Genomic DNA, 21,390 nt, shown 5'->3' on the forward strand with positions numbered 1-21,390 from the left:
CAACATCAGAGATGACATTAGACTAAAATAACAAAATAAAAGTAATTAATAGAGTAACGGAATATTAAACTTGCATCTCTATATCTAAAGGTTCTCATCATATGATATCTTCAAATCTTTTTATTCTGACAGTGATCTTGTGTGCTTTCTGGTGTCTCATGAAACTCTTAATATGGCCATAAATACAGTTTCCTCTGTAGCAAGAGGTGAGAAAACAAAACTTCCCAGCAGCCCCTCTCTAGTGTTGACTGTGATCATGTGACCATTGTGAGCGATGAATAGACGAGTGTTGATGTTACAGACCTGTTACTATGACATCTCTAGTTATAAACAGACTTGTGCTGATTTTTGAATTGTTAATATCCCGAAAGGGTCTATATAATACCTGGAATACAGCATTGGTTCTCCCATCTATCCCAAATGGTATTTCTCTGACTGACTAGTAGCCCCGGAAGTACCAGCTCTTAAAGCTCACATGCACCAAAGATGTAGCAGATGAGGAAACATTTGGATGAATAAAGGGTAATGTAGTTTAAGTTTGTCCTGTAGAGGGCAGTCAATTTGATGTGGTCACTTGATGTTGGTCTGTTGAATTTTAAATCAAAATTAAGTTGAAAGAACGTTTGAGGAGCATCATACCTTTTAAAACACGTTCCTCTAACATCAAGAAAACTGGACATTTTTACTTTCGCAGAACCAAAATGAACATTTGGAGAACGTTTTTATAACACAAATCTGTTATCTGGAAAGTCGCTCATTTTCGTTGGGAGTTATGATGTGGGCGTGTCCAGCAACGTGACAAAAAATGAGTAAAGTTTAACTCGTGCTTCATTTTACTGTGGATTCTTGCTGTGTGGCTGCAACAGAAATAAGACAATAGAAACATATTTACACAACACAGAATTTGTTTACTGTTGGTGAAACTCTTCTAGTCAAGCGTGTAACTGAATGAAAGTGATGTTCAGTATCTATTGACTAGTAGTGAGGACATTTTCTTCTTTATTGATGATATTGAGAAGACATGAGGATCTCACACTTACTGACTGATTCTCATATTCAGAAGAGCTCGACTGGTGATCAGCAGGTCTGGGATGGACAGTCTATGTGAAAGACACAGTTACCTGATTTTGAGTGTACAAACTCTTCTGCATGTGTAGTTTTTGATATTTCACTTACTGTGAGTGTGTCGTAGAGGTCAGAAGATCTGGACCTGAGTTCAAGAGCTGTATATGTTCCTGCACTGGGATCATCATTCTGCAGGAAAACACAGAGAAAGATATATGAGCAATATCACACTCAGAGTCATGCGATATGGCTCTATATCAGACGGCTGTGATTAGGTCACAGGCATGAGGCTGTAGGCCGAGTTAAGAGGATTTCTCATCACAGCACTAGTCAATGCATTTGTCGGTTGTGTCTTATAAGGTGTTGCTTTAAATTAAAATAATGTAAAATAACGTCCTTGTTTCAGTTCCTTTCAATATAAAAGTACCATCTCTACCATCTCACTCATGAAGACAGTCTTTGCTGCCATCAAATGTCTGAGTATTTTAAGTTGTTTCCACTTTTATAAGAAAATTCAAGTGATCGCGCCGGTGCCTCACGCGCACACACAACGTCAGTTTTAGTAAATTGACACTGATGCCTGTTAATTGTCAAAATAACATACATTCAACCAAATATATAAAAAGTTACACTGCACATTTTAAGTAGTCTATGTACAATAAAATCGTTTAAAATCGTTTCTCATTCGTAAGTCGCTTTGGATAAAAGCATCTCCTAAATGACTAAATGTAAATGTAAATGTAAATAATAAATATAGTTTAGCCAGCAAATCGTGAATATGGAAACATTTGTATTTGTGCCAAATTAGAGAGGTAGGTTATAACACCGGATTCAGTTTATATTCAGTTTATATTCAGTTTATAACACCTGTTTCAGTTTATATTTAAATTAATAAGTTTTTGCTCAATGTTTATATATTATATTTTTCATAACAAAAATAGCTTTTAAATAGTTTTAAAATTAACACAACCTCTGTATAATCTGTGTAGTTTTACTCTGTTATTAACTCCTCATAGAGATTTAACCAGAAGCACTTCATATATATTCAGTCTAGTCCCTAAACTCACCCACTGATGTGTAAGAACAAACGACTTTGCAAGCTTTGGGGGTGTTGATGGACTCAATCTACTTGATCTTTTTATCATCATTCTGACTTCAATCTGGATTCCCTTTTTTTTAATGAATTTTACCCACATTCAAGTTTGATTAAAATAATGCATAAAGCTAGAAAGCAGAGGCTCTGTTCTTTTTTTTTTTGATATTGCATGTTTATATATTCATACATCAAAATATTCTGGGGGCCATGAAAGTTTGTGAAAATTATCAAAAATGCTGATGCTGACTGGCAACTTAAAAAAAAAAAAAAAAAAAAAAAACCCTGGCAAGGAAAGAGTTCAAGTACAGTTAAAGGTATATTTTAAGTATAGAAATGAATACCTACATATAAGTATGGTGTTAGGTTCACATAAAGACAAAAATTTGCAAGTATACTTGCAGTATATAACTACTGAGTATATATTAAAGTACTTTTATGTACTTTCATAAACTAAAAAAAAATGTGCTACAAGTATATAACTCGTAAACTATCAGTATACCTGTTCATGTCACGAACTCGGTCTCTGTGGCTCCCTCGGATCGCCACCTGAGGGCACCCTCACCTGAGTATTAACTGTTCATGGACTACATTTCCCACACCCCATACCTGGACTGATTACACACTCACACCTGATCCATATTCCCCAGACTATAAAAGACCTTCATGCCCCACAATGCTTCGCGAAGTCTTTTTTTTTTTGCCCCGGCTAACATTTCTGAGCGTTTATTCCTGTGTATGTTTTCCCATGTATGACCTTGGACTGCCTGATCACCTTGTTTCCTGTCTGCTGCCTGCCCTGTGATATCTCTGCCTGTTTACTGGTTAACCCTGTCTTGTCTGCCGCCTGTCCTGATCCTCTGCCTGGTATTGTCACTGACTACGTCTCGCCTCTGACACTGATATTGCTGGTATCTTAAAATCTAATTTTATTCTATTATTTATTTATTTATTTATTATAAATAGCTAATTTTATTCTTTGATTTCAATCTGTGTTTTTTGTTCACCTCACCTCATACTCATGTACTGCAGATCTTCTGCTCTTCATTTTCCTCTGACTGTCAAAATAGGAAACAAAGTAATCTCATTGTTTTATATATAATTGATAATCAAATATCCTATTGCATTAGTCTGAAAGTAGAGAATATTTATACTCTATTATTTTATTTACATTATAAATATGATGATAATGATGATGATGATGATGATGATGATGATGATGAAGAATAATCCTCCTGATGTCGCTGCGATCACAATCACATTCCTACCAGCACCATGATGAACTGAAAGAGAGGAAGATCATCATGATTAACTCTCCAAACTGATGAATGATGTGAAGATACAGGAGTGTGTTAATAAAAGCTTCACCTGTGACAGTTACAGCGTCTGATCTCTGAGATCCATGTTGATTGTGAGCCTGACAGTAGAAGCGTCCACTCTGTAGTGCACTGAAACTCTGTCCAGATCCAACAGCTGAGCTTTCATTCTCCTTAAACCAGCTGAAGTTCAGAGCAGGAGGGTTTGAATCACTGCTGCAGATCAGAGTCACTGAATCTCCTGACCAAATCTGACCAGACTGAATGATGGAGATTGAAACGTTCCTGGGAGGGTCTAACACAGAGAAAAAAATAAATCTATGAATAATCTCATTCAAACACAATCTCCAGTTTTAAAAAAAGAACAAATGAATCTGTACTCACACATGACATTGAGCTGAACAGCAGGAGAGATGTGATTGTGTCCGTGTACAGCACAGCTATATCTGCCTGCATCCTCTCTTCTGACTGACTGCAGCAGGAGTTCATTGTTTCTGTCTCTTCTCTCAGTTAATGGCTGTGAGTTTCTGTACCAGATGAATGTTGCTCTGTCAGTCAGAGTGCAGCTGCTTTTACATGTCAGACGGACTGAATCTCCCTCTGTCACTCTCTCAGGAGACTCCACCTGAAGATCTGAACACAACACACACATTATATCTAGTGCTGCTGTCATACACTGATTATTATTCAACATAATGCACAGAAGAAGAGAAGAAAGTCACCTGTGACAGTAAGAGTCACTCCTGGAACACCAGTATGTCCTTTACTACACTCACATTCATTAGTGATGAATCTGAAATAGTACTCGTTTGAATCCTTCAGTGTCACATGACTCAGTCTGATGGTGCAGTTCTGCCTTTTATCTCCCAGATACTGAAGCCTCTGACTGTATTCAGGGTCCATAGACAGATCTGGAGGATCTTCATTATCTTTTGTTTTGGTCCAGAACACTTTCTCGATCTCATGTCCAGTAGGGTATGTATAAGTGCAGCTCATTATCACTGATGAGTCCTTTAGTGCACAGATGTGTGAAGGACTGTAACTCACACCCAAACCAGCATCATCACTGAAACCTCCTGAAAAACACATTAAAGGAATAGTTCACATTAAAATGACTGCTTCACTACTGGCTTAACTCACATTAATCATCACATGAAATGCTGACATTACAAGACAAAAGTTATCACTACTGGTGCACATATTCATATTTTAGATTCATTTCAGTGAGAATAATTTAAACATTTAGCTGAAGTTATTGTTATTATTATAATTTTTTTTAATTTAACTTCACGTTTATTCATTTTGATGATTTTTTCCCACAGAAATTCATTTGTGAAAGCTGTTTTAACAGGGGGTTCAATGACTGCCGGACCCCCGTTAAAGACCCATGATTTGAAAGAAAGACTTTGATAAGTGACTAAAACATTAAAAACTCTCCAGCAGAAGCGACTCACCGTGAATCATGAGCAGAAACACCAGAGGAAGAGGAGGAGCCTTTATCAGTGACATCACTGCAAGAACAATAATAAACTGTAAATTTGCAGTAATTAACTGGCAGCAGCTTCACCTGCAAAGTCCTTTCTCTGACAAACCCTTTTCAGGTGTTGGAGTCTCCAATAATGAGCTGATGACCTGGATAAGGTGTGTTTGATTAGGAGACATGCAAAATGTGCAGTGCTGGTGTGCCTCCAGGATTGGGAATTACCAATAAATCTACTCATCACAGAAAACATTCTGCACTTTTACATTTTTAATCAAACATTGTTTAGTATATTTTTAAAGCTATTTTAAATATGAGAACTCATGAAATTTATTTATTTTTTCCTTTTGTGACACATTAATTTTCTCTTTAGTACACAGTTCAAGCTTTCAGTTCTGGGCCCGTATGTATAAAACTTTTCAGAAATGCTCTTAAGAATAAGAATAGACTTAAGTTTTGACTCAAGTTTTAAAAAAAAATCGTAGTAAAAAGTAAGACTTTTCTTAGAGTAGGAGACATTTATAAAGAAGCTAAAAGCAACTTGTAGTAAAGTCTAAGTCTAAGATTCTTGAAGTGTTGTGAACCAAGGACTACAATGATGTCAACTCAAAATGGCCACCCTCAACCTCTGAATCAGCCAATAGCGAGCCTGCAAGGGTGAAGTCACAGCAGCACAACACCAGTCATTTAAAGTGCCCATGAACCGAAATTTGCAAACAACGTTTCTCCAGTGTTGTTACGTATTTCTAAGTGAAACAGAATATTGAATAGAGGTTCAGGAGTTTTACTTTAGCGCTCCTCCTCTCTGTCTCTCGCTCATAGCAGACTAACGGTTGGAGTGGTTTAAGCATTTTCAACCCAAGCCGTCAAACTGACGTTATCAGAGAAGGAACGCCATTCCAGACCGGAAGTAACTTTTTTTTTACCATGATTAAAGATTAAAGATTACTACAACAAAATAAAATGTATTAACTTCCATGGATTAATTGCTCACCACAAGATTAATCATAAATTATTAATGGGAATTCATACTAGTAATATGCACTTACAAGTAAATAGGGTCAATTTTGATTTCATGATGACTTTAATTTTGTTTATATATATCTACATCTACTGCATCTACATCTACTGCATTAATGGAGTTAATTGAAGATATTACCAGGGCCCGTATGTATAAAACTTCTCGGAAATGCTCTTAAGAATAGTCTCAAGTTTTGACTTAAGTGTCAAAAAATTCTTAGTAAAGAGTAGGAGTTTTCTAAGAGTTCTAAGGAGACTTTTATAAAGAAGCTAAAAGCAACTTTTAGTAAAGTGTAAGATGGATTCTTAAGTGTTGTGAACCAAGGACTACAATGATGTCAACTCAAAATGGCCGCCCTCAACCTCTGAATCAGCCAATAGTGAGCCTGGAAGGGTGAAGTCACAGCAGCACAATACCAAGTCATTTAATATCCTAATGATTTTTGGCATTAAAGAAAAAAATATTCAATAATTTTGACAATGCATTATTGGCTATAGCTACAAATGTACCCGTGCGTCTTATGACTGGGTTTGTGGTCCAGGGTCACATATAGGAGTAATTTTTTCTAATGAACAATGTAATTTAACTTTTTGATTCACAATGCTCTGTTGGAGCAACTTAATGGCTGCACTTTGTTCTGCACTATGCTCCACCACTTTAAAACAAATGGATTTGTTGTTTGTTGTGTTTCCTTATTCAAGAGATTATAAGCTAGATGCAGCTTTTTTGTGTTCATGTCGAATGTTTTTCAACTTTGATTGATCTGTTGATCTGTTGAAAGCAGTTATTTTGAGTTGGATGCATCCTCCTATTCAAATTTTACATTGAAGGTGTGCATACAACATATTTATTCAAATACGTTTAAAAAAAAAAAAAAAAAAATCCTGGGGAATATAAATGCAGAACATGTTTACATAGGACACTATTAACACGACTATGCATGAAACCATTCAGAAAACTTTGGGCACAAATGGGTTAATCCGGCTTCTCTTCCTGAAGGCGCACACTCATTTCAAATGTCAATCCACTGAAACACAGCATGTCGCAATCCATGACAAAGCAGGTGAGAACCAATGAGTGTTTGATATCAGTGCCGTAAACCATGTTGTAAAGGTTCTCGAGGGCGCAACTTTCAAATTTGAATCATATTGACCACAGGCTTTGACCGTGACGGATCGAATGTGATTTGTGAGTTTATGTTGTGTTTTGGTGTATCTTATGGTTGTATTGTCAGTCGCTGCATATGAGAAAACGCCTTCTGTGTGTCACACAGCAAACAAACAAAATATTACAAAATGGTTAAACAATTACAGAAATTGTATTCAGAAAGTTTCAGATTGAAGCCTTGTTTTAAATTATGTAATACTCTGAAACGAGTTTGCAGCACTAGTCACAAACAGAAATGTTATTTCATATTAAGTAGATGAGTAAACTGCATTTAACCCTTAAATGCATACCTCAGGTCTTTATCGACCCGGGACGTCATTCACTATCCTCCTCCTCATTCATTTTTCAAAGTTAGACATCAACCTTCTTACTATTCCTTAATCAATTCAAGTTATAAAAGAATGCAGATTTTCTTATTCATTTTTTGTAATAATTGTATAGGGTCGCTAACGACCCAAGTGTATCAGTGTATGTATATTTTTATTTTCTGCACAACAATAATTGAATCTTTGATGATGGAATAAGCGCTAAAAAGGCTGATACACAATTATGAAGTGATGTTTCATTCAGACTGAAAACGAGAGAATAGGCAAAACATGAAATGGCTCAGCGATTAACTGCAGAGCAAATACTGAATCCAATCAAATATGAGCATCACTGTCACTTGATGGAGGATCTGGTCAAGCTGTCAGTGATCAAAATATTGATTTTGAAGACAGTGAAAATTATGTAGTTTTTTGAGATCGCGAATGGGCTCATATTTGCGATCTTAAAAATATTCTCAATGATAACAAAGAGATGCTTAAATTACTGAGACAGCAACAGAAATTTAATTTGAAATTGATTATGCTTATTAAACAATCATATATATAAAATACTTTTATTTGTGACCTGGAACAGATTACAAACGAGGTTGAAGCTTTGACCACAAAAGCTTCAACACCGATTGAATCTGAAAATTGTGTTTAATGGCTAAAATGATGCCTGAATAGATGTCATGTTTTTACTGCTAAATTTTATAAAGAACTAACCGAGATATATGTTTTATTTTTCATATCTAGAGGTGTTAATGGAAACTAACCAAGATGTATGTTTTTATTTTCTAAACAAGAAGTATTAAAGGGAAACTGATACGATGTATGCTTTTTCTTATACTCAGAAGTGTAGATCGAAACTAACCGAGATGTATGTTTTATTTTTCATATCTGGAGGTGTTAATGGAAACTAACCGAGATGTATGTTTTATTCTCTAAACGAGAAGTATTAAAAGGGAACTGATACAATGTATGTTTTTTATTATACTCAAAAGCGTAGATTGAAACTAATGTGAAGGTCTTAAAGTTCAAGTGATTAAAAATGTGTTACAATTCGTAGAATGTGACGTAGCCTGCAAAAGGTGTTGGCAGGCTGCAGTTGACATTTGTATCTTATACTTTTATACTTATACCAAATCTTTTGATGCAGTAAAGGATTGTAGAGATGTGTATTTGATTAATTGGAGATTGAGGGGGATAACAAATGCAACAATGTACGTGTGGTTTGGTGTGGTAAGTTTAGCAATATTGCTATTTAAAGGTGCCATAGAATTTAAAATTGAATTTATCTTGGCATAGTTGAATAATAAGAGTTCAGTAGATGGAAATGACATACAGTGAGTCTCAAACACTATTGTTTCCTCCTTCTTATGTAAATCTCATTTGCTTAAAAGACCTCCGAAGAACAGGTGAATCTCAACATGACACCGACTGTTACAGTCAGGATCATTAATATGTACGACCCCAATATTTGCATATGCCAGCTCATGTTCGAGGCATTAGACAAGGGCAGCCAATATTAACGTCTGGATCTGTGCACAGCTGAATCATCAGACTAGATAAGCAAGCAAGAACAACAGCAAAAAATGGCAGATGGAGCAATAATAACTGACATGATCCATGATAACATGGTATTTTTAGTGATATTTGTAAATTGTCTTTCTAAATGTTTTGTTAGCATGTTGCTAATGTACTGTTAAATGTGGTTAAAGTTACCATTGTTTCTTACTGTATTCACAGAGACAAGAGAGCTGTTATTTTCATTATTAAACACTTGCAGTCTGTATAATTCATAAACACAACTTCATTCTTTATAAATCTCTCCAAAAGTGTAGCATTAGCCCATTAGCCACGGAGCACAGCCTCAAATTCATTCAGAATCAAATGTAAACATCCAAATAAATACTATACTCACATGCAGCATGCATGACGAACATTTTGTAAAGATCCATTTGAGGGTTATATTAGCTGTGTGAACTTTGTTTATGCACTGTATTATAGTCGAGAGCTCGGGGGGCAGGGAGTGCGAGGATTTAAAGGGGCCGCAGCCTGAATCGGTGCATAGTTAATGATGTCCCAAAATAGGCAGTTAAAAAAATTAATTTAAAAAAAATAATAATTAAAAAAAAAAAATCTGTGGGGTATTTTAAGATGTTCTGAAAAAATGTTCTAGGGCACCTTTAACAGGGTTCCCACTCTTTCATGAACACCAGATTCAAGGACTTTCAAGGACTTTTTCAAGCACTGTTTATTTTATATCAAGCACCTATCAAATACACAGTACATATGGAGCGTCATGAAAGACCTCTTACAGTACTTAACATTTTAATCATCCTATTGCATTTGCATCCATTTTAACCCGGAAGAGGAACAGAATCATTTGTACATTCATTTTGGAAATATATTAAAACTGTTTGCGGCTTTCTTATCCCTAATGCTAACAAATATTCCATACTAGCTTTGGTTTTCATTTTTTATGAATCATTACTTCAGTAAAAACGTTATAATATAGAGAGAATATTATAAAAATACATTTTGCAATTGAGTGAAAAAAAAAAAAAAAAGGATTATATGGATCATAATTGTGGCTTAAAGTCAGAATATATACAATATATTATAGTTCACGAGTTCACATATCCATATAATTAAATAGAGTAAAGTTATGCATATTTGGCGTGCTGTCTGGGGAGAGGGCTCCGAGCTCGAAATTTTGGCCCAAACCCAGAGTACTCCCCCCAGTGTGGTAAAAGTAGATAGAACAAGAAGTGAGGAGATGGGGTGGAGGAGGGATGCTGATAAACTCTCAACATGAAGTCAGTCTGCTGAATTTATACCTCTAGTCATTGGTTGAGTCGATTAACTGAATGCTCTCCACCTGTGCTAATTAGGTTAATTATCTGAACTTGCTCCTCCCGAACTTTGTTAATAAAACATCATATGTAAGCTTGCAATTCTGAGAAAAAAAATCAGAATTGCAATTTATATATCGCAATTCTTATGAGTTTCTTGTTAAAGCTACTGTAATTGAAATGGAAAAAATTGAAATTGAAAAGAAATTGAAAAAAAAAAGAAAAAAAAAAAAAGGAAATTCTGTCATTATTTACTCACTGTAAAAGCTGTTTAAAACCCGAATACATTTCTTCTGTTGAACATACACAATTTTTTTTTTTTTGAAGAATGTGGGTAACCAAACAGATGGTCCCCAAGTGAGTTCCATAGTAGGAAAGAAAATACTATGGCTGTCAGTGGGTACTAGCAAATGTTTGGTTACCCACGTTCTTCAAAATATGTTATTTTATTTTCAGCACAAGACAAATGAATACAGGTTTGGATCAACTTTAGAGTGACAATTTTTATTTTTTGTTGAACTATCCCTTTAAGGACAAGTCGCAGCATTCGATGTCTGTCCCTTTAAGGCTCTTGCACGCATTTAATATATTGACACACCATACTAGGTGGCTGGTTGGTAGATCCCGTGCGTCATTTCCGCTGCATGGTGGGCTGTTGCGGGAAGTTTGAAATTCAACGTGTGCAGCTGTTGGCAAGGTTATATGGTTAAACCTTCCAAATTAAAAGAATACGGAAATTTAACAGATGACTTTGGAGGAAAAGCATGTTTATCAACTGGTGGTCGGAAACGCGGAGAATTAACAAGAATGGGAAAATCAAATGAAAAGAAGAAAGCGGTGGTGGGTAAGCACAGCTGTGTTGTGAATGGACCAGAGTGGGGGGATTCTGATATAGTAAATAGTGATGATAGTATGGAAACGAGTCAAGGAAGCGGAAGAATGAGGGAGAAAAGAGAAAATAATTTTGAAAGGATTAGAGCAAAGAAAACCAGGCGTAGTCGCAGTTTTGAAAGAGGAGTGGAAGAGAGTGATCAGGAAAGTTTGAAATTTAAAATGGTATTGAGATTCGGAGAGGAGAAGGGAATTTCATCAATGAATCCAGTGAAATTGACAACTATTTTGCGAAACCAGATTGGAGATGTACATATGGCAAAGGTTTTGAGAGATGGAAATCTACTGATTGTTTGTAGAAATGAAGAACAGAGGGAGAGGGCTGGTAGAATGAAGGAAATAGGATCATTCAAGGTAATAAATACAAGTCGTGTTGAAAGAGAAAATAAGTGGAGTAAAGGGGTGATTTGGGGAGTTCCGGTAGGAGTCTCAATGGAGGAAATTAAATCAAACCTAAAAGGAGGAATTTTGAAAGGTGTTCGGAGGATACAAATAACTCGTGAGGGAGTGAGGAAAGACAGTGAATGTGTGGTACTTGATTTTGAAGCGGAATCGCTACCCCAAAAAGTGACGTTAGGATTTTTGAGTTATAACGTAAGAGAATATATCCCTTAGCCAATGAGGTGTTACAACTGCCAAAGATTTGGTCATACAGCTAAGGTATGTAAAGGTAGAAGGAGATGTGCCAGGTGTGGAGAAGACCATGAATATGGGAAATGTAATCATGATCAGCTAAAATGTTGTAACTGTGGAGGAAATCACAGTGTGGCTTATGGGGGCTGTGAAGTGATGAAAAAGGAAAGGGAAATACAACAGATAAGAACTCAGAATAAGATCACATATGCAGAAGATGTTAAGATGGTGAATCCAAGAGAAGGAAGAAATGAAATAAATAGAGAGGAGAATCAAATCACAAAAAAAACAGAACAGACAAATGAAGGAAAAGTATTGGTTGACTTAAAGAAGTTGGTTATTTTCATTGCAGGGGTAGTTAATGCCACAATGGAGATTAAATCAAAGACAGAAAGAATACAAATAATTGTGAAGGCAGCAGTACATCATTTAAACATCAGTGGACTGACATGGGAGGAAGTAAGAAATGACCTTAGTGCTCAGGCAAGTCAGGAACAATTATGGATTGGATAATATTAATAATGATTCTCTTGATGCAATGGAATGCTAGAAGTTTGTTGACCAATGGACAAGAATTTAAAAAATATATAGAAGAGTTATCTAGCAAACCTAGTGTTATTTGTGTTCAAGAGACATGGTTGAGACCAAATTTGGATTTTAGACTAGGTGGATATGATTGTGTTAGGTGTGATAGGAGGGAAGGAGTAGGGGGGGGATGCATGACATTTATTAGAGAAGATATTGCATTTAGAGAGATAGGAAAAGGAAATGAGAATGAATATATAGTCATAGAGATCTTGATGAAGGAAGGAGAGTTTATTATTATAAATTATTATAATCCTTGTAAGAAATTAGATCTCAATGAGTTAATGCAAATTGAAGGAATAGATGGAAATAGAAGAGTGATATGTGGGGATTTTAATGCACATAATACATTATGGGGAGGAGCAAAAACAGATGTAAATGGGGGGGGGGGGGGGTGATTGAACAACTATTAGAAGAAAAAGATTTGGTTTGTTTAAATGATGGGAGAAGAACCAGATTAGATGTACATACAGGAAATATGTCAGTATTGGATTTAACTTTGGTATCAAATAATTTAGCAGGGAAATGTGAGTGGGAGGTAACTTATGAAACAACAGTAGGAAGTGATCATTATCCAGTTTTTTGTAGAATATTAATACAGGAAAATAAACAACAAGGGGAAAGAATGGGGAAGTGGATTTTTGATCGTGCTAAATGGGAAATGTTTAGTTTTATTTGTGAAAGTGAAATAGACAATATAGATTTGAATGAAGATATTGAGGAGATTGGGGGAAAATTGGAAAAAGTATTGCTTGAAGCTGCTGATAAAGTAATTCCTAAAAGTAAAGGACAAATGAAGAGGAAGGGGATCCCTTGGTGGACAGATGAGTGTAGTGCAGTAGTTAAAGAAAGAAATAAAGCTCTAAGAGTATTAAGAAGAACTCATAATTATCAAAACTTAATTCAATATAAGCGAATACAAGCAAAGGTTAGGAAACTTATACGGAATGCAAAAAGACAAAGTTGGCAGATGTTTTGTAATAAAATTCGTAGATCAACACCCGTGGGAGAGGTATGGGGCATGATTCAAAGTATGAGAGGGATCAGAAGGGAATGGAAATATCCTATTATGAAGGTGGGGGAAAAGGCAGCAAGCATCTGATGAGGAAAAAGCAGAAATGATAGCAAAGGCACTTATTGAAATCCATAGCTCAAATAATCTAACTGAGGAGGGAAAGAGAGGAAGGGAATTAACAAAATCAATTTATACTGGAAGACTTGAGAGGCGGAGGGAAACTAGTAGCACAATGGATGCTCCGTTCACTATGGAAGAAATGAAAAGGGCAATATCAAGAGCTGGAATGACATCTCCTGGGAAGGATGAAATCTGCTACATAATGTTAAAACATTTGGGTGTTTTGGCTTCAATAAAAGTGTTAGGTTTTTATAATAAAGTTTGGGAAAAAGGAAAGTTACCTACTGGATGGAAAGAGTCAGTCATTATTCCTATTAGGAAACCAGGAAAGGATCCATCAAATCCAAAGAATTATCGACCAATAGCATTGACTTCGCATATGGGAAAGATAATGGAAAGAATGATTACGGAGAGGATATCATTTTATTTGGAAAGTAGAGGAATTATATCACCTCATCAGAGTGGTTTCAGGAAAGGAAGAGGAACTATGGATTCCATTATATGCCTAGAAACAGATATTAGGAAAGCTCAGGTTAATAAAGAATCAGTCATAGCAGTTTTTTTCGATGTCGAAAAAGCATATGACATGGTTTGGAAAGAGGGGTTAATGATTAAACTTGATACGATAGGAATAACAGGTAGAATTTATAATTGGATTAAAGATTTTTTGTTTGATAGATTTATTCAAGTCAGAATTGGGAAGGCTTTATCTGAAAGATATATGGTGGAAAATGGTACCCCCCAGGGCAGCATCATTAGTCCAGTACTCTTTTCAATCATGATAAATGATGTATTTTCTCAAGTACAAGGGGACATTGGGCGATCATTGTTTGCTGATGATGGGGCATTGTGGAAGCGGGGAAAGAATATTAATCATATTACCAGGAAAATACAAGAGGCAATTGAAGAAGTAGAAAGATGGTCATATTCATGGGGTTTCAGGTTTTCAGTAGATAACAACAAAAACAATCATGTTTACTAGGAAAAGAGGCATTGACACACAGATAAAGATGTATGGGCAAACTATTGAGCAAGATAAAGTTTTTAAGTTTCTGGGTGTGTGGTTTGATGCTAAATTATCATGGAAAGAACATATTCAAAAGACAGATACTAAATGTAAAAAGATTTTAAATGTGATGAGATGCCTTAGAGGATCAGAATGGGGAGCGAGTAGCGCGGCAATGAAAAATATCTATATAGCATTGGTTAGATCAGTTTTAGATTATGGAAGTATTGTTTATGACTCAGCAGCAAAAACTTTATTGAAGAAGTTGGATGTGATACAAGCTCAAGCTTTGAGACTTTGTAGTGGTGCTTTTAAAACGACTCCTGTATCTGCTCTTCAGGTAGAGGTTGGTGAAATGCTGTTACAAATCAGACGAAAGCAGTTAATGATGAACTACTGGGTAAATCTTCAAGGTCATTCAGAAGACCGCCATCCAACAGTAAAGGTACTCCTTCCTTGCTGGGAAAAGGAAAGATCTAAACAGAAGTGTTTTGCATGGAATAGTGGCAAAGAAGCAAGAGAAATGGTTTTAAGTCAGAAAAGATACATTGCTACAGTACCGCTATCAATAACTCCACCATGGATGTTTCCTGCAGTGTTTTTGGATTTTTATATGCTAGAATTAATGAAGGTATTTAAAGAATCTGGAGACATTGCAGCTATTGTTGAAGATAGAATACAAACTGTATATCAAGCATTTACTGCAGTATATACTGATGGATCTAAAGATCCAAATACAGGGAGAACAGGTTTTGCTTTTAGTTGTCCATCCTTAAACATTTTTAATAATAGGAGAACATCAGATCAGACTGTAGAGATGATGGCAATAGCAACTGCGCTACAGTGGATAGAAGGCACTGGAATCAAAAAGATTATACTTTGTACAGATTCATGTTCAGCGTTACAGTCATTACAATCATTCACATCTCACAGTCGACAGGATATAGTTAATGAGATGTATGAAAATCTGTATAGATTTAAAAATATGAACGTCATGATAATATTTATGTGGATACCAGCTCATAGGGGGATAAAGGGTAATGAAAAGGTTGATGGATTAGCAAAGCAGGCACTGGAAAATGAGGACATCATGAATATCTCACTTAGTAAATTTGAAGCAAAAGCAGTAATTAAAATATTTACCACTAACGAGTGGCAACAAAAATGGGATACAGGAAACACAGGACGTCAGCTTTATGAAATACAACGGGAAGTAGGAGGGGTGAGGAAGACAAGAAGAAATACTAAAGAAGAAACTATTCTAACAAGATTAAGGGTTGGGCATACCATGCTGAATAAAACCTTAAAATTAATAAATAAACATCCAACAGGATTATGTGAGCAATGTGGAATGGAGGAATCAGTAGAGCATGTTATTTGTGTCTGTCAGAAGTATACTAATGAACGAGAAACAATGAAGAATGAACTTAGAAAGGTGGGAGTGGTTGATCTTAAGCTTAAAAATATATTTAATTATGGATTAGAGAGTTTATTTTTGTATCTCAAGAGAACACAGCTGATTAAGAGAATTTAGTTGTTTTTTTTTGTTTTTTTTTAAATGAGTAAACTCTGGTTCACACTCCAATACAGTAGGTGGCGATAATGCACCTTAACGTTGGTGCCACCCGCCATAAAAAGGAAAGAAGAAGAATATATTGACACAGATTTGATTTTCTCTCAACTGTTTAATTTTACACTTAACCAATGGTGTAAACCTTGTGTGTATTGACAGTATTAGCATAATAAGATGCGAATGATAACTTTGTCCAGCAAATGCAGTGTTTGACAGTGTTTAGAGTGTGCGCGCTTCGGCTCAGAAAAGCACGTGTTAGACGAGCACGCAGATAAAAGTTTTACCGGCAAGGCTTTAAAATGCATGAAAATAATAAACTTTTGTGATTGTGAATAACTGCAGTGTTCCGTGAGTATAACTCTACCGCTGTGTTAACATGTGATGTGAATGTATGTCGCTTTTTTGTACTACACAATATGTTGAGACGGCGCCAGGACTGCAACTGACAGAAAGCACTATAGTACGATACAATGGTATTTCTTCAAAAGCAGATCGTGGAGACCATTTTATCGTCCACGATCAAAATCGCACACACCTATACGAATGTTCATTGTGGACACAGCAAGTGTCACAGCTCAAATGTCCAAACCCCGCCTAATAACAAGCAAGGGAAAGTACCGCAATGGAAAACACTCAGAAACTGATTGTAAAATAATATTCCAGAACAAATATACTAGGAATAAGTATATTTCACAAAATTTATTTCAAATTTAATTCAAGCACTTTCAAGGACCAATATTGTTTTCAAGTACTTTCCAGGCCTTGAATCCATGTGTCTGAAATCCAAGTACTTTCAAGTACTTTCAAGGAGCTTGGGAACGCTGCTTTAAGAGCCTGATTAATGTGGGGTGCTACACTACAAGGTGCCACTATAGAGCCCCTCCTCCCTGCCCATTTTCAAAGGATTACATGTGCCAAGTTTTAACATTATTCTGATGAATTTTGAAGCAAATCAGGTAAAAATAAGAGGGTGATCTCAATGTATGCTGAAAGTGACACATTTTCTGCTTCCAGTTGGTGGCGCTATGACTTTGAATCACAATAGTCACATCCATGTGATCAGCCTTGTACAACGAAGACTAAGCCGAAGTTTCATCAAAATCAATTAATGTATGCAGAAGTTATAACACTTTGTTTCCCTTTTCTTGCCATAAATTCGTTGCCTCGCCACGGCCAAACCGTTTGAGATATCCAAAATCCGTTTGCAATTAAACAACTTCAATGTGTTAGCAACAAGTTAAAAAAAGCTTGGTGTAAATTGGATAAACCCTGTAGGAGTAGTAGTATAAAATTCATAGCCTGTTTTTTCAAAAAATTAACATTCAAACCAAAATAGCTGACTTCCTGTTGGTCGGAGCTAATGAATGTAAATTAGAAAATTGTCCGGCTTGATGAGAACAATATGTGTACCAAGTTTGGTGACTGTAGGAAAAACAAACCCCCCCACTTTTGTCAAAAGGTGGCGCTACTGAGCCCCTCCACCACGCCCATTTCTATGGCTTTGTCCATGTCTACTGGTTGACAATATTGATGTGTGTGTCGAGTTTCATGCAATTTGAAGCATGTTAAGAGCCTCAAAAACACTCAAGAATATTATTACAGTTTGACCTGTTGCCATGGCAACAATATTTCAAATATCAAAAATCCTGTCATAGGTCTACATCTGCTGTGTATTGACATTACACTGATGAAGTTTGAAGCAAATCAGGTAAAAATAAGAGGGTGATCTCAAAACATTTCAAAAAGTGATACACTTCCTGCTGCCAGTTGGTGGCGCTATAACTTTGACTCACAATAGTCACATACATGTGATCAGACTCCTATAACGAACACACTTGTGAAGTTTCATAAAGATCAATATATGTATGCAGACGTTATAACACATTTCCTGTTTCCTTTTTCTCGCCATAAATTCGTTGCCTCGCCACGGACAAACCGTTCGAGATATCAAAAATCCCCTGGCAATTTTTAATCATCAGTGTCTTGACTTCATGCTGACCGAGTTTGGTGGCGATCGGATTAATCGTCTAGGAGGAGTATATCAAATTCCAGAGCATGCGTTTTTCAAACAACCCTTAATAGCTGACTTCCTGTTGGCGTGACGTTTAACTTAGAGCACGAAAGTTGTTCGGCCCGATGAGGTCTATATGTGTACCGAGTTTCAGACTAATACGTGCAAGCGTGTTTAATATATGGACCAAATTTTCAGACCTTTTTCAAGGGGGCGCTGTTGAGCCCCCTGCCACGCCCGGGTACCAGCTTCTGCCCGGCCCTGTTGGCCGCGGATTCCAATGTGTGTGCCAATTTTCAAGAGTTTTTGAGCATGTTAAGGCCCCCAAAAAGCCCCGGAAGACGGAAAAAAAAATAAAAAATAAATAAATAAATATAGCTGCGAGCAGCGATGGCGGGCCCAAGCCCGGTGGCACCGCCACCCCGGTGGCTTCAGGGCAACTGTGCACAGCGGGCAATAGGCACTTAAAACGGTTAAACATCAAAGGACTATGTCAAATTCACTCCACATTTACTGCACTACAAGGTGCCGCTATAGAGCCCCTCCTCCCTGCCCATTTTCAAAGGATTACATGTGCCAAGTTTTAACATTATTCTGATGAATTTTGAAGCAAATCAGGTAAAAATAAGAGGGTGATCTCAATGTATGCTGAAAGTGACACATTTTCTGCTTCCAGTTGGTGGCGCTATGACTTTGAATCACAATAGTCACATCCATGTGATCAGCCTTGTACAACGAAGACTAAGCCGAAGTTTCATCAAAATCAATTAATGTATGCAGAAGTTATAACACTTTGTTTCCCTTTTCTTGCCATAAATTCGTTGCCTCGCCACGGCCAAACCGTTTGAGATATCCAAAATCCGTTTGCAATTAAACAACTTCAATGTGTTAGCAACAAGTTAAAAAAAGCTTGGTGTAAATTGGATAAACCCTGTAGGAGTAGTAGTATAAAATTCATAGCCTGTTTTTTCAAAAAATTAACATTCAAACCAAAATAGCTGACTTCCTGTTGGTCGGAGCTAATGAATGTAAATTAGAAAATTGTCCGGCTTGATGAGAACAATATGTGTACCAAGTTTGGTGACTGTAGGAAAAACAAACCCCCCCACTTTTGTCAAAAGGTGGCGCTACTGAGCCCCTCCACCACGCCCATTTCTATGGCTTTGTCCATGTCTACTGGTTGACAATATTGATGTGTGTGTCGAGTTTCATGCAATTTGAAGCATGTTAAGAGCCTCAAAAACACTCAAGAATATTATTACAGTTTGACCTGTTGCCATGGCAACAATATTTCAAATATCAAAAATCCTGTCATAGGTCTACATCTGCTGTGTATTGACATTACACTGATGAAGTTTGAAGCAAATCAGGTAAAAATAAGAGGGTGATCTCAAAACATTTCAAAAAGTGATACACTTCCTGCTGCCAGTTGGTGGCGCTATAACTTTGACTCACAATAGTCACATACATGTGATCAGACTCCTATAACGAACACACTTGTGAAGTTTCATAAAGATCAATATATGTATGCAGACGTTATAACACATTTCCTGTTTCCTTTTTCTCGCCATAAATTCGTTGCCTCGCCACGGACAAACCGTTCGAGATATCAAAAATCCCCTGGCAATTTTTAATCATCAGTGTCTTGACTTCATGCTGACCGAGTTTGGTGGCGATCGGATTAATCGTCTAGGAGGAGTATATCAAATTCCAGAGCATGCGTTTTTCAAACAACCCTTAATAGCTGACTTCCTGTTGGCGTGACGTTTAACTTAGAGCACGAAAGTTGTTCGGCCCGATGAGGTCTATATGTGTACCGAGTTTCAGACTAATACGTGCAAGCGTGTTTAATATATGGACCAAATTTTCAGACCTTTTTCAAGGGGGCGCTGTTGAGCCCCCCTGCCACGCCCGGGTACCAGCTTCTGCCCGGCCCTGTTGGCCGCGGATTCCAATGTGTGTGCCAATTTTCAAGAGTTTTTGAGCATGTTAAGGCCCCCAAAAAGCCCCGGAAGACGGAAAAAAAAAAAAAAAAAAAAAATAATAATAATCCTTAGAAAAACAAGAGGGCCCTGCGCGAATTTTCGCTTGGGCCCTAATAATAATCCTTAGAAAAACAAGAGGGCCCTGCGCGAATTTTCGCTTGGGCCCTAATTACTATTTCATACAGTCAGAGCATTGATTTGTAGAGTGGGAGAAGTTATTACATTAAAAAGTTTATTCAAAGTCATTAAATATTAAAATGCATTAAACATATTAATTATTGTATAAGTAATATTTATTACATTTATTTAAAGTCATTACATTTCGTATTAGGTCAGTTACAAAAGAAATGCCAATCAAGTTTATATCATTTTATCAACTCCATGTCATCATATAACTCCAATACATCATATCTTCATTGGAAAGTGCGTGTCTCCTCTTCTTTGCTGCCATCTTGTTACTCTTAACTAGGTTTAGAGACCTCTCCAGCTTTAAATAATTTAAGAGCTAAGACCTAGTCCTGACACTTAGGAACCTTTTTGAATCACACTTAATTTTAAGTCTAAGAATAAGAGTAAAATTACATCATTCTTAGAATTTTGACACACTTAAACTAAAATTTTACTCTGAGCGGCTTTATACATACAGCCCCAGAACTACTTCATAAGATACTCAATCATTATTAATGTATGTTACTGTGGTTTGACCTTGTTCATTTGTTACCAACTTATGTTACAATACACAATGATACTGGATCTATTTTAAGGCAGATTTAAATAGGTATTTGTAACCAAGATACAAAACCACTTCAACTTTTGACTTTAAACCTTATAGTTATCTTGTGACAACTAACCCCAGTATAAACATATTTGACTCTAAAGATCAATTTGTAAATTATGATCTTACCTGTTTCACGAACACTCATGACCAGAGACAACAGAACAAATGAGCAGAGTGAAACCAGCATTGGGGATTTTATGTGGTCAAACACTTTATATTTAACATGAGGATATGACTCTTCAGCCAGTGCTGATAAAGCAAGGTATAAATAAAGCAACATCAGAGATGACATTAGACTAAAATAACAAAATAAAAGTAATTAATAGAGTAACTGAATATTGAAACTGCATCTTTATATCTAAAGGTTCTCATCATATGATATCTTCAAATCTTTTTATTCTGACAGTGATCTTGTGTGCTTTCTGGTGTCTCATGAAACTCTTAATATGGCCATAAATACAGTTTCCTCTGTTGTGAGAGAGGTGAGA

The 21,390-nt window shown here is 36.4% G+C and overlaps 1 protein-coding gene across 1 annotated transcript; it reads right to left on the reverse strand.

Moving 5' to 3' along the window:
- Positions 1-12: 12 nt before the first annotated feature.
- Positions 13-21,062, reverse strand: LOC125271233 (B-cell receptor CD22-like). Its single transcript, XM_048195273.1, has 10 exons — positions 21,029-21,062; positions 4,929-4,985; positions 4,197-4,550; positions 3,859-4,107; positions 3,527-3,769; positions 3,330-3,441; positions 3,171-3,216; positions 1,177-1,254; positions 1,041-1,100; positions 13-857 (listed from the first exon to the last, which is right to left on the reverse strand). Exons 1-10 carry the CDS (start codon positions 21,045-21,047, stop codon positions 834-836), a joined length of 1,242 nt encoding a protein of 413 aa, XP_048051230.1. The 5' UTR covers positions 21,048-21,062; the 3' UTR covers positions 13-833.
- Positions 21,063-21,390: the final 328 nt, after the last annotated feature.

This window comes from Megalobrama amblycephala, linkage group LG7, assembly GCF_018812025.1.
Source record: "Megalobrama amblycephala isolate DHTTF-2021 linkage group LG7, ASM1881202v1, whole genome shotgun sequence".
Lineage (NCBI taxonomy): Eukaryota > Metazoa > Chordata > Actinopteri > Cypriniformes > Xenocyprididae > Megalobrama > Megalobrama amblycephala.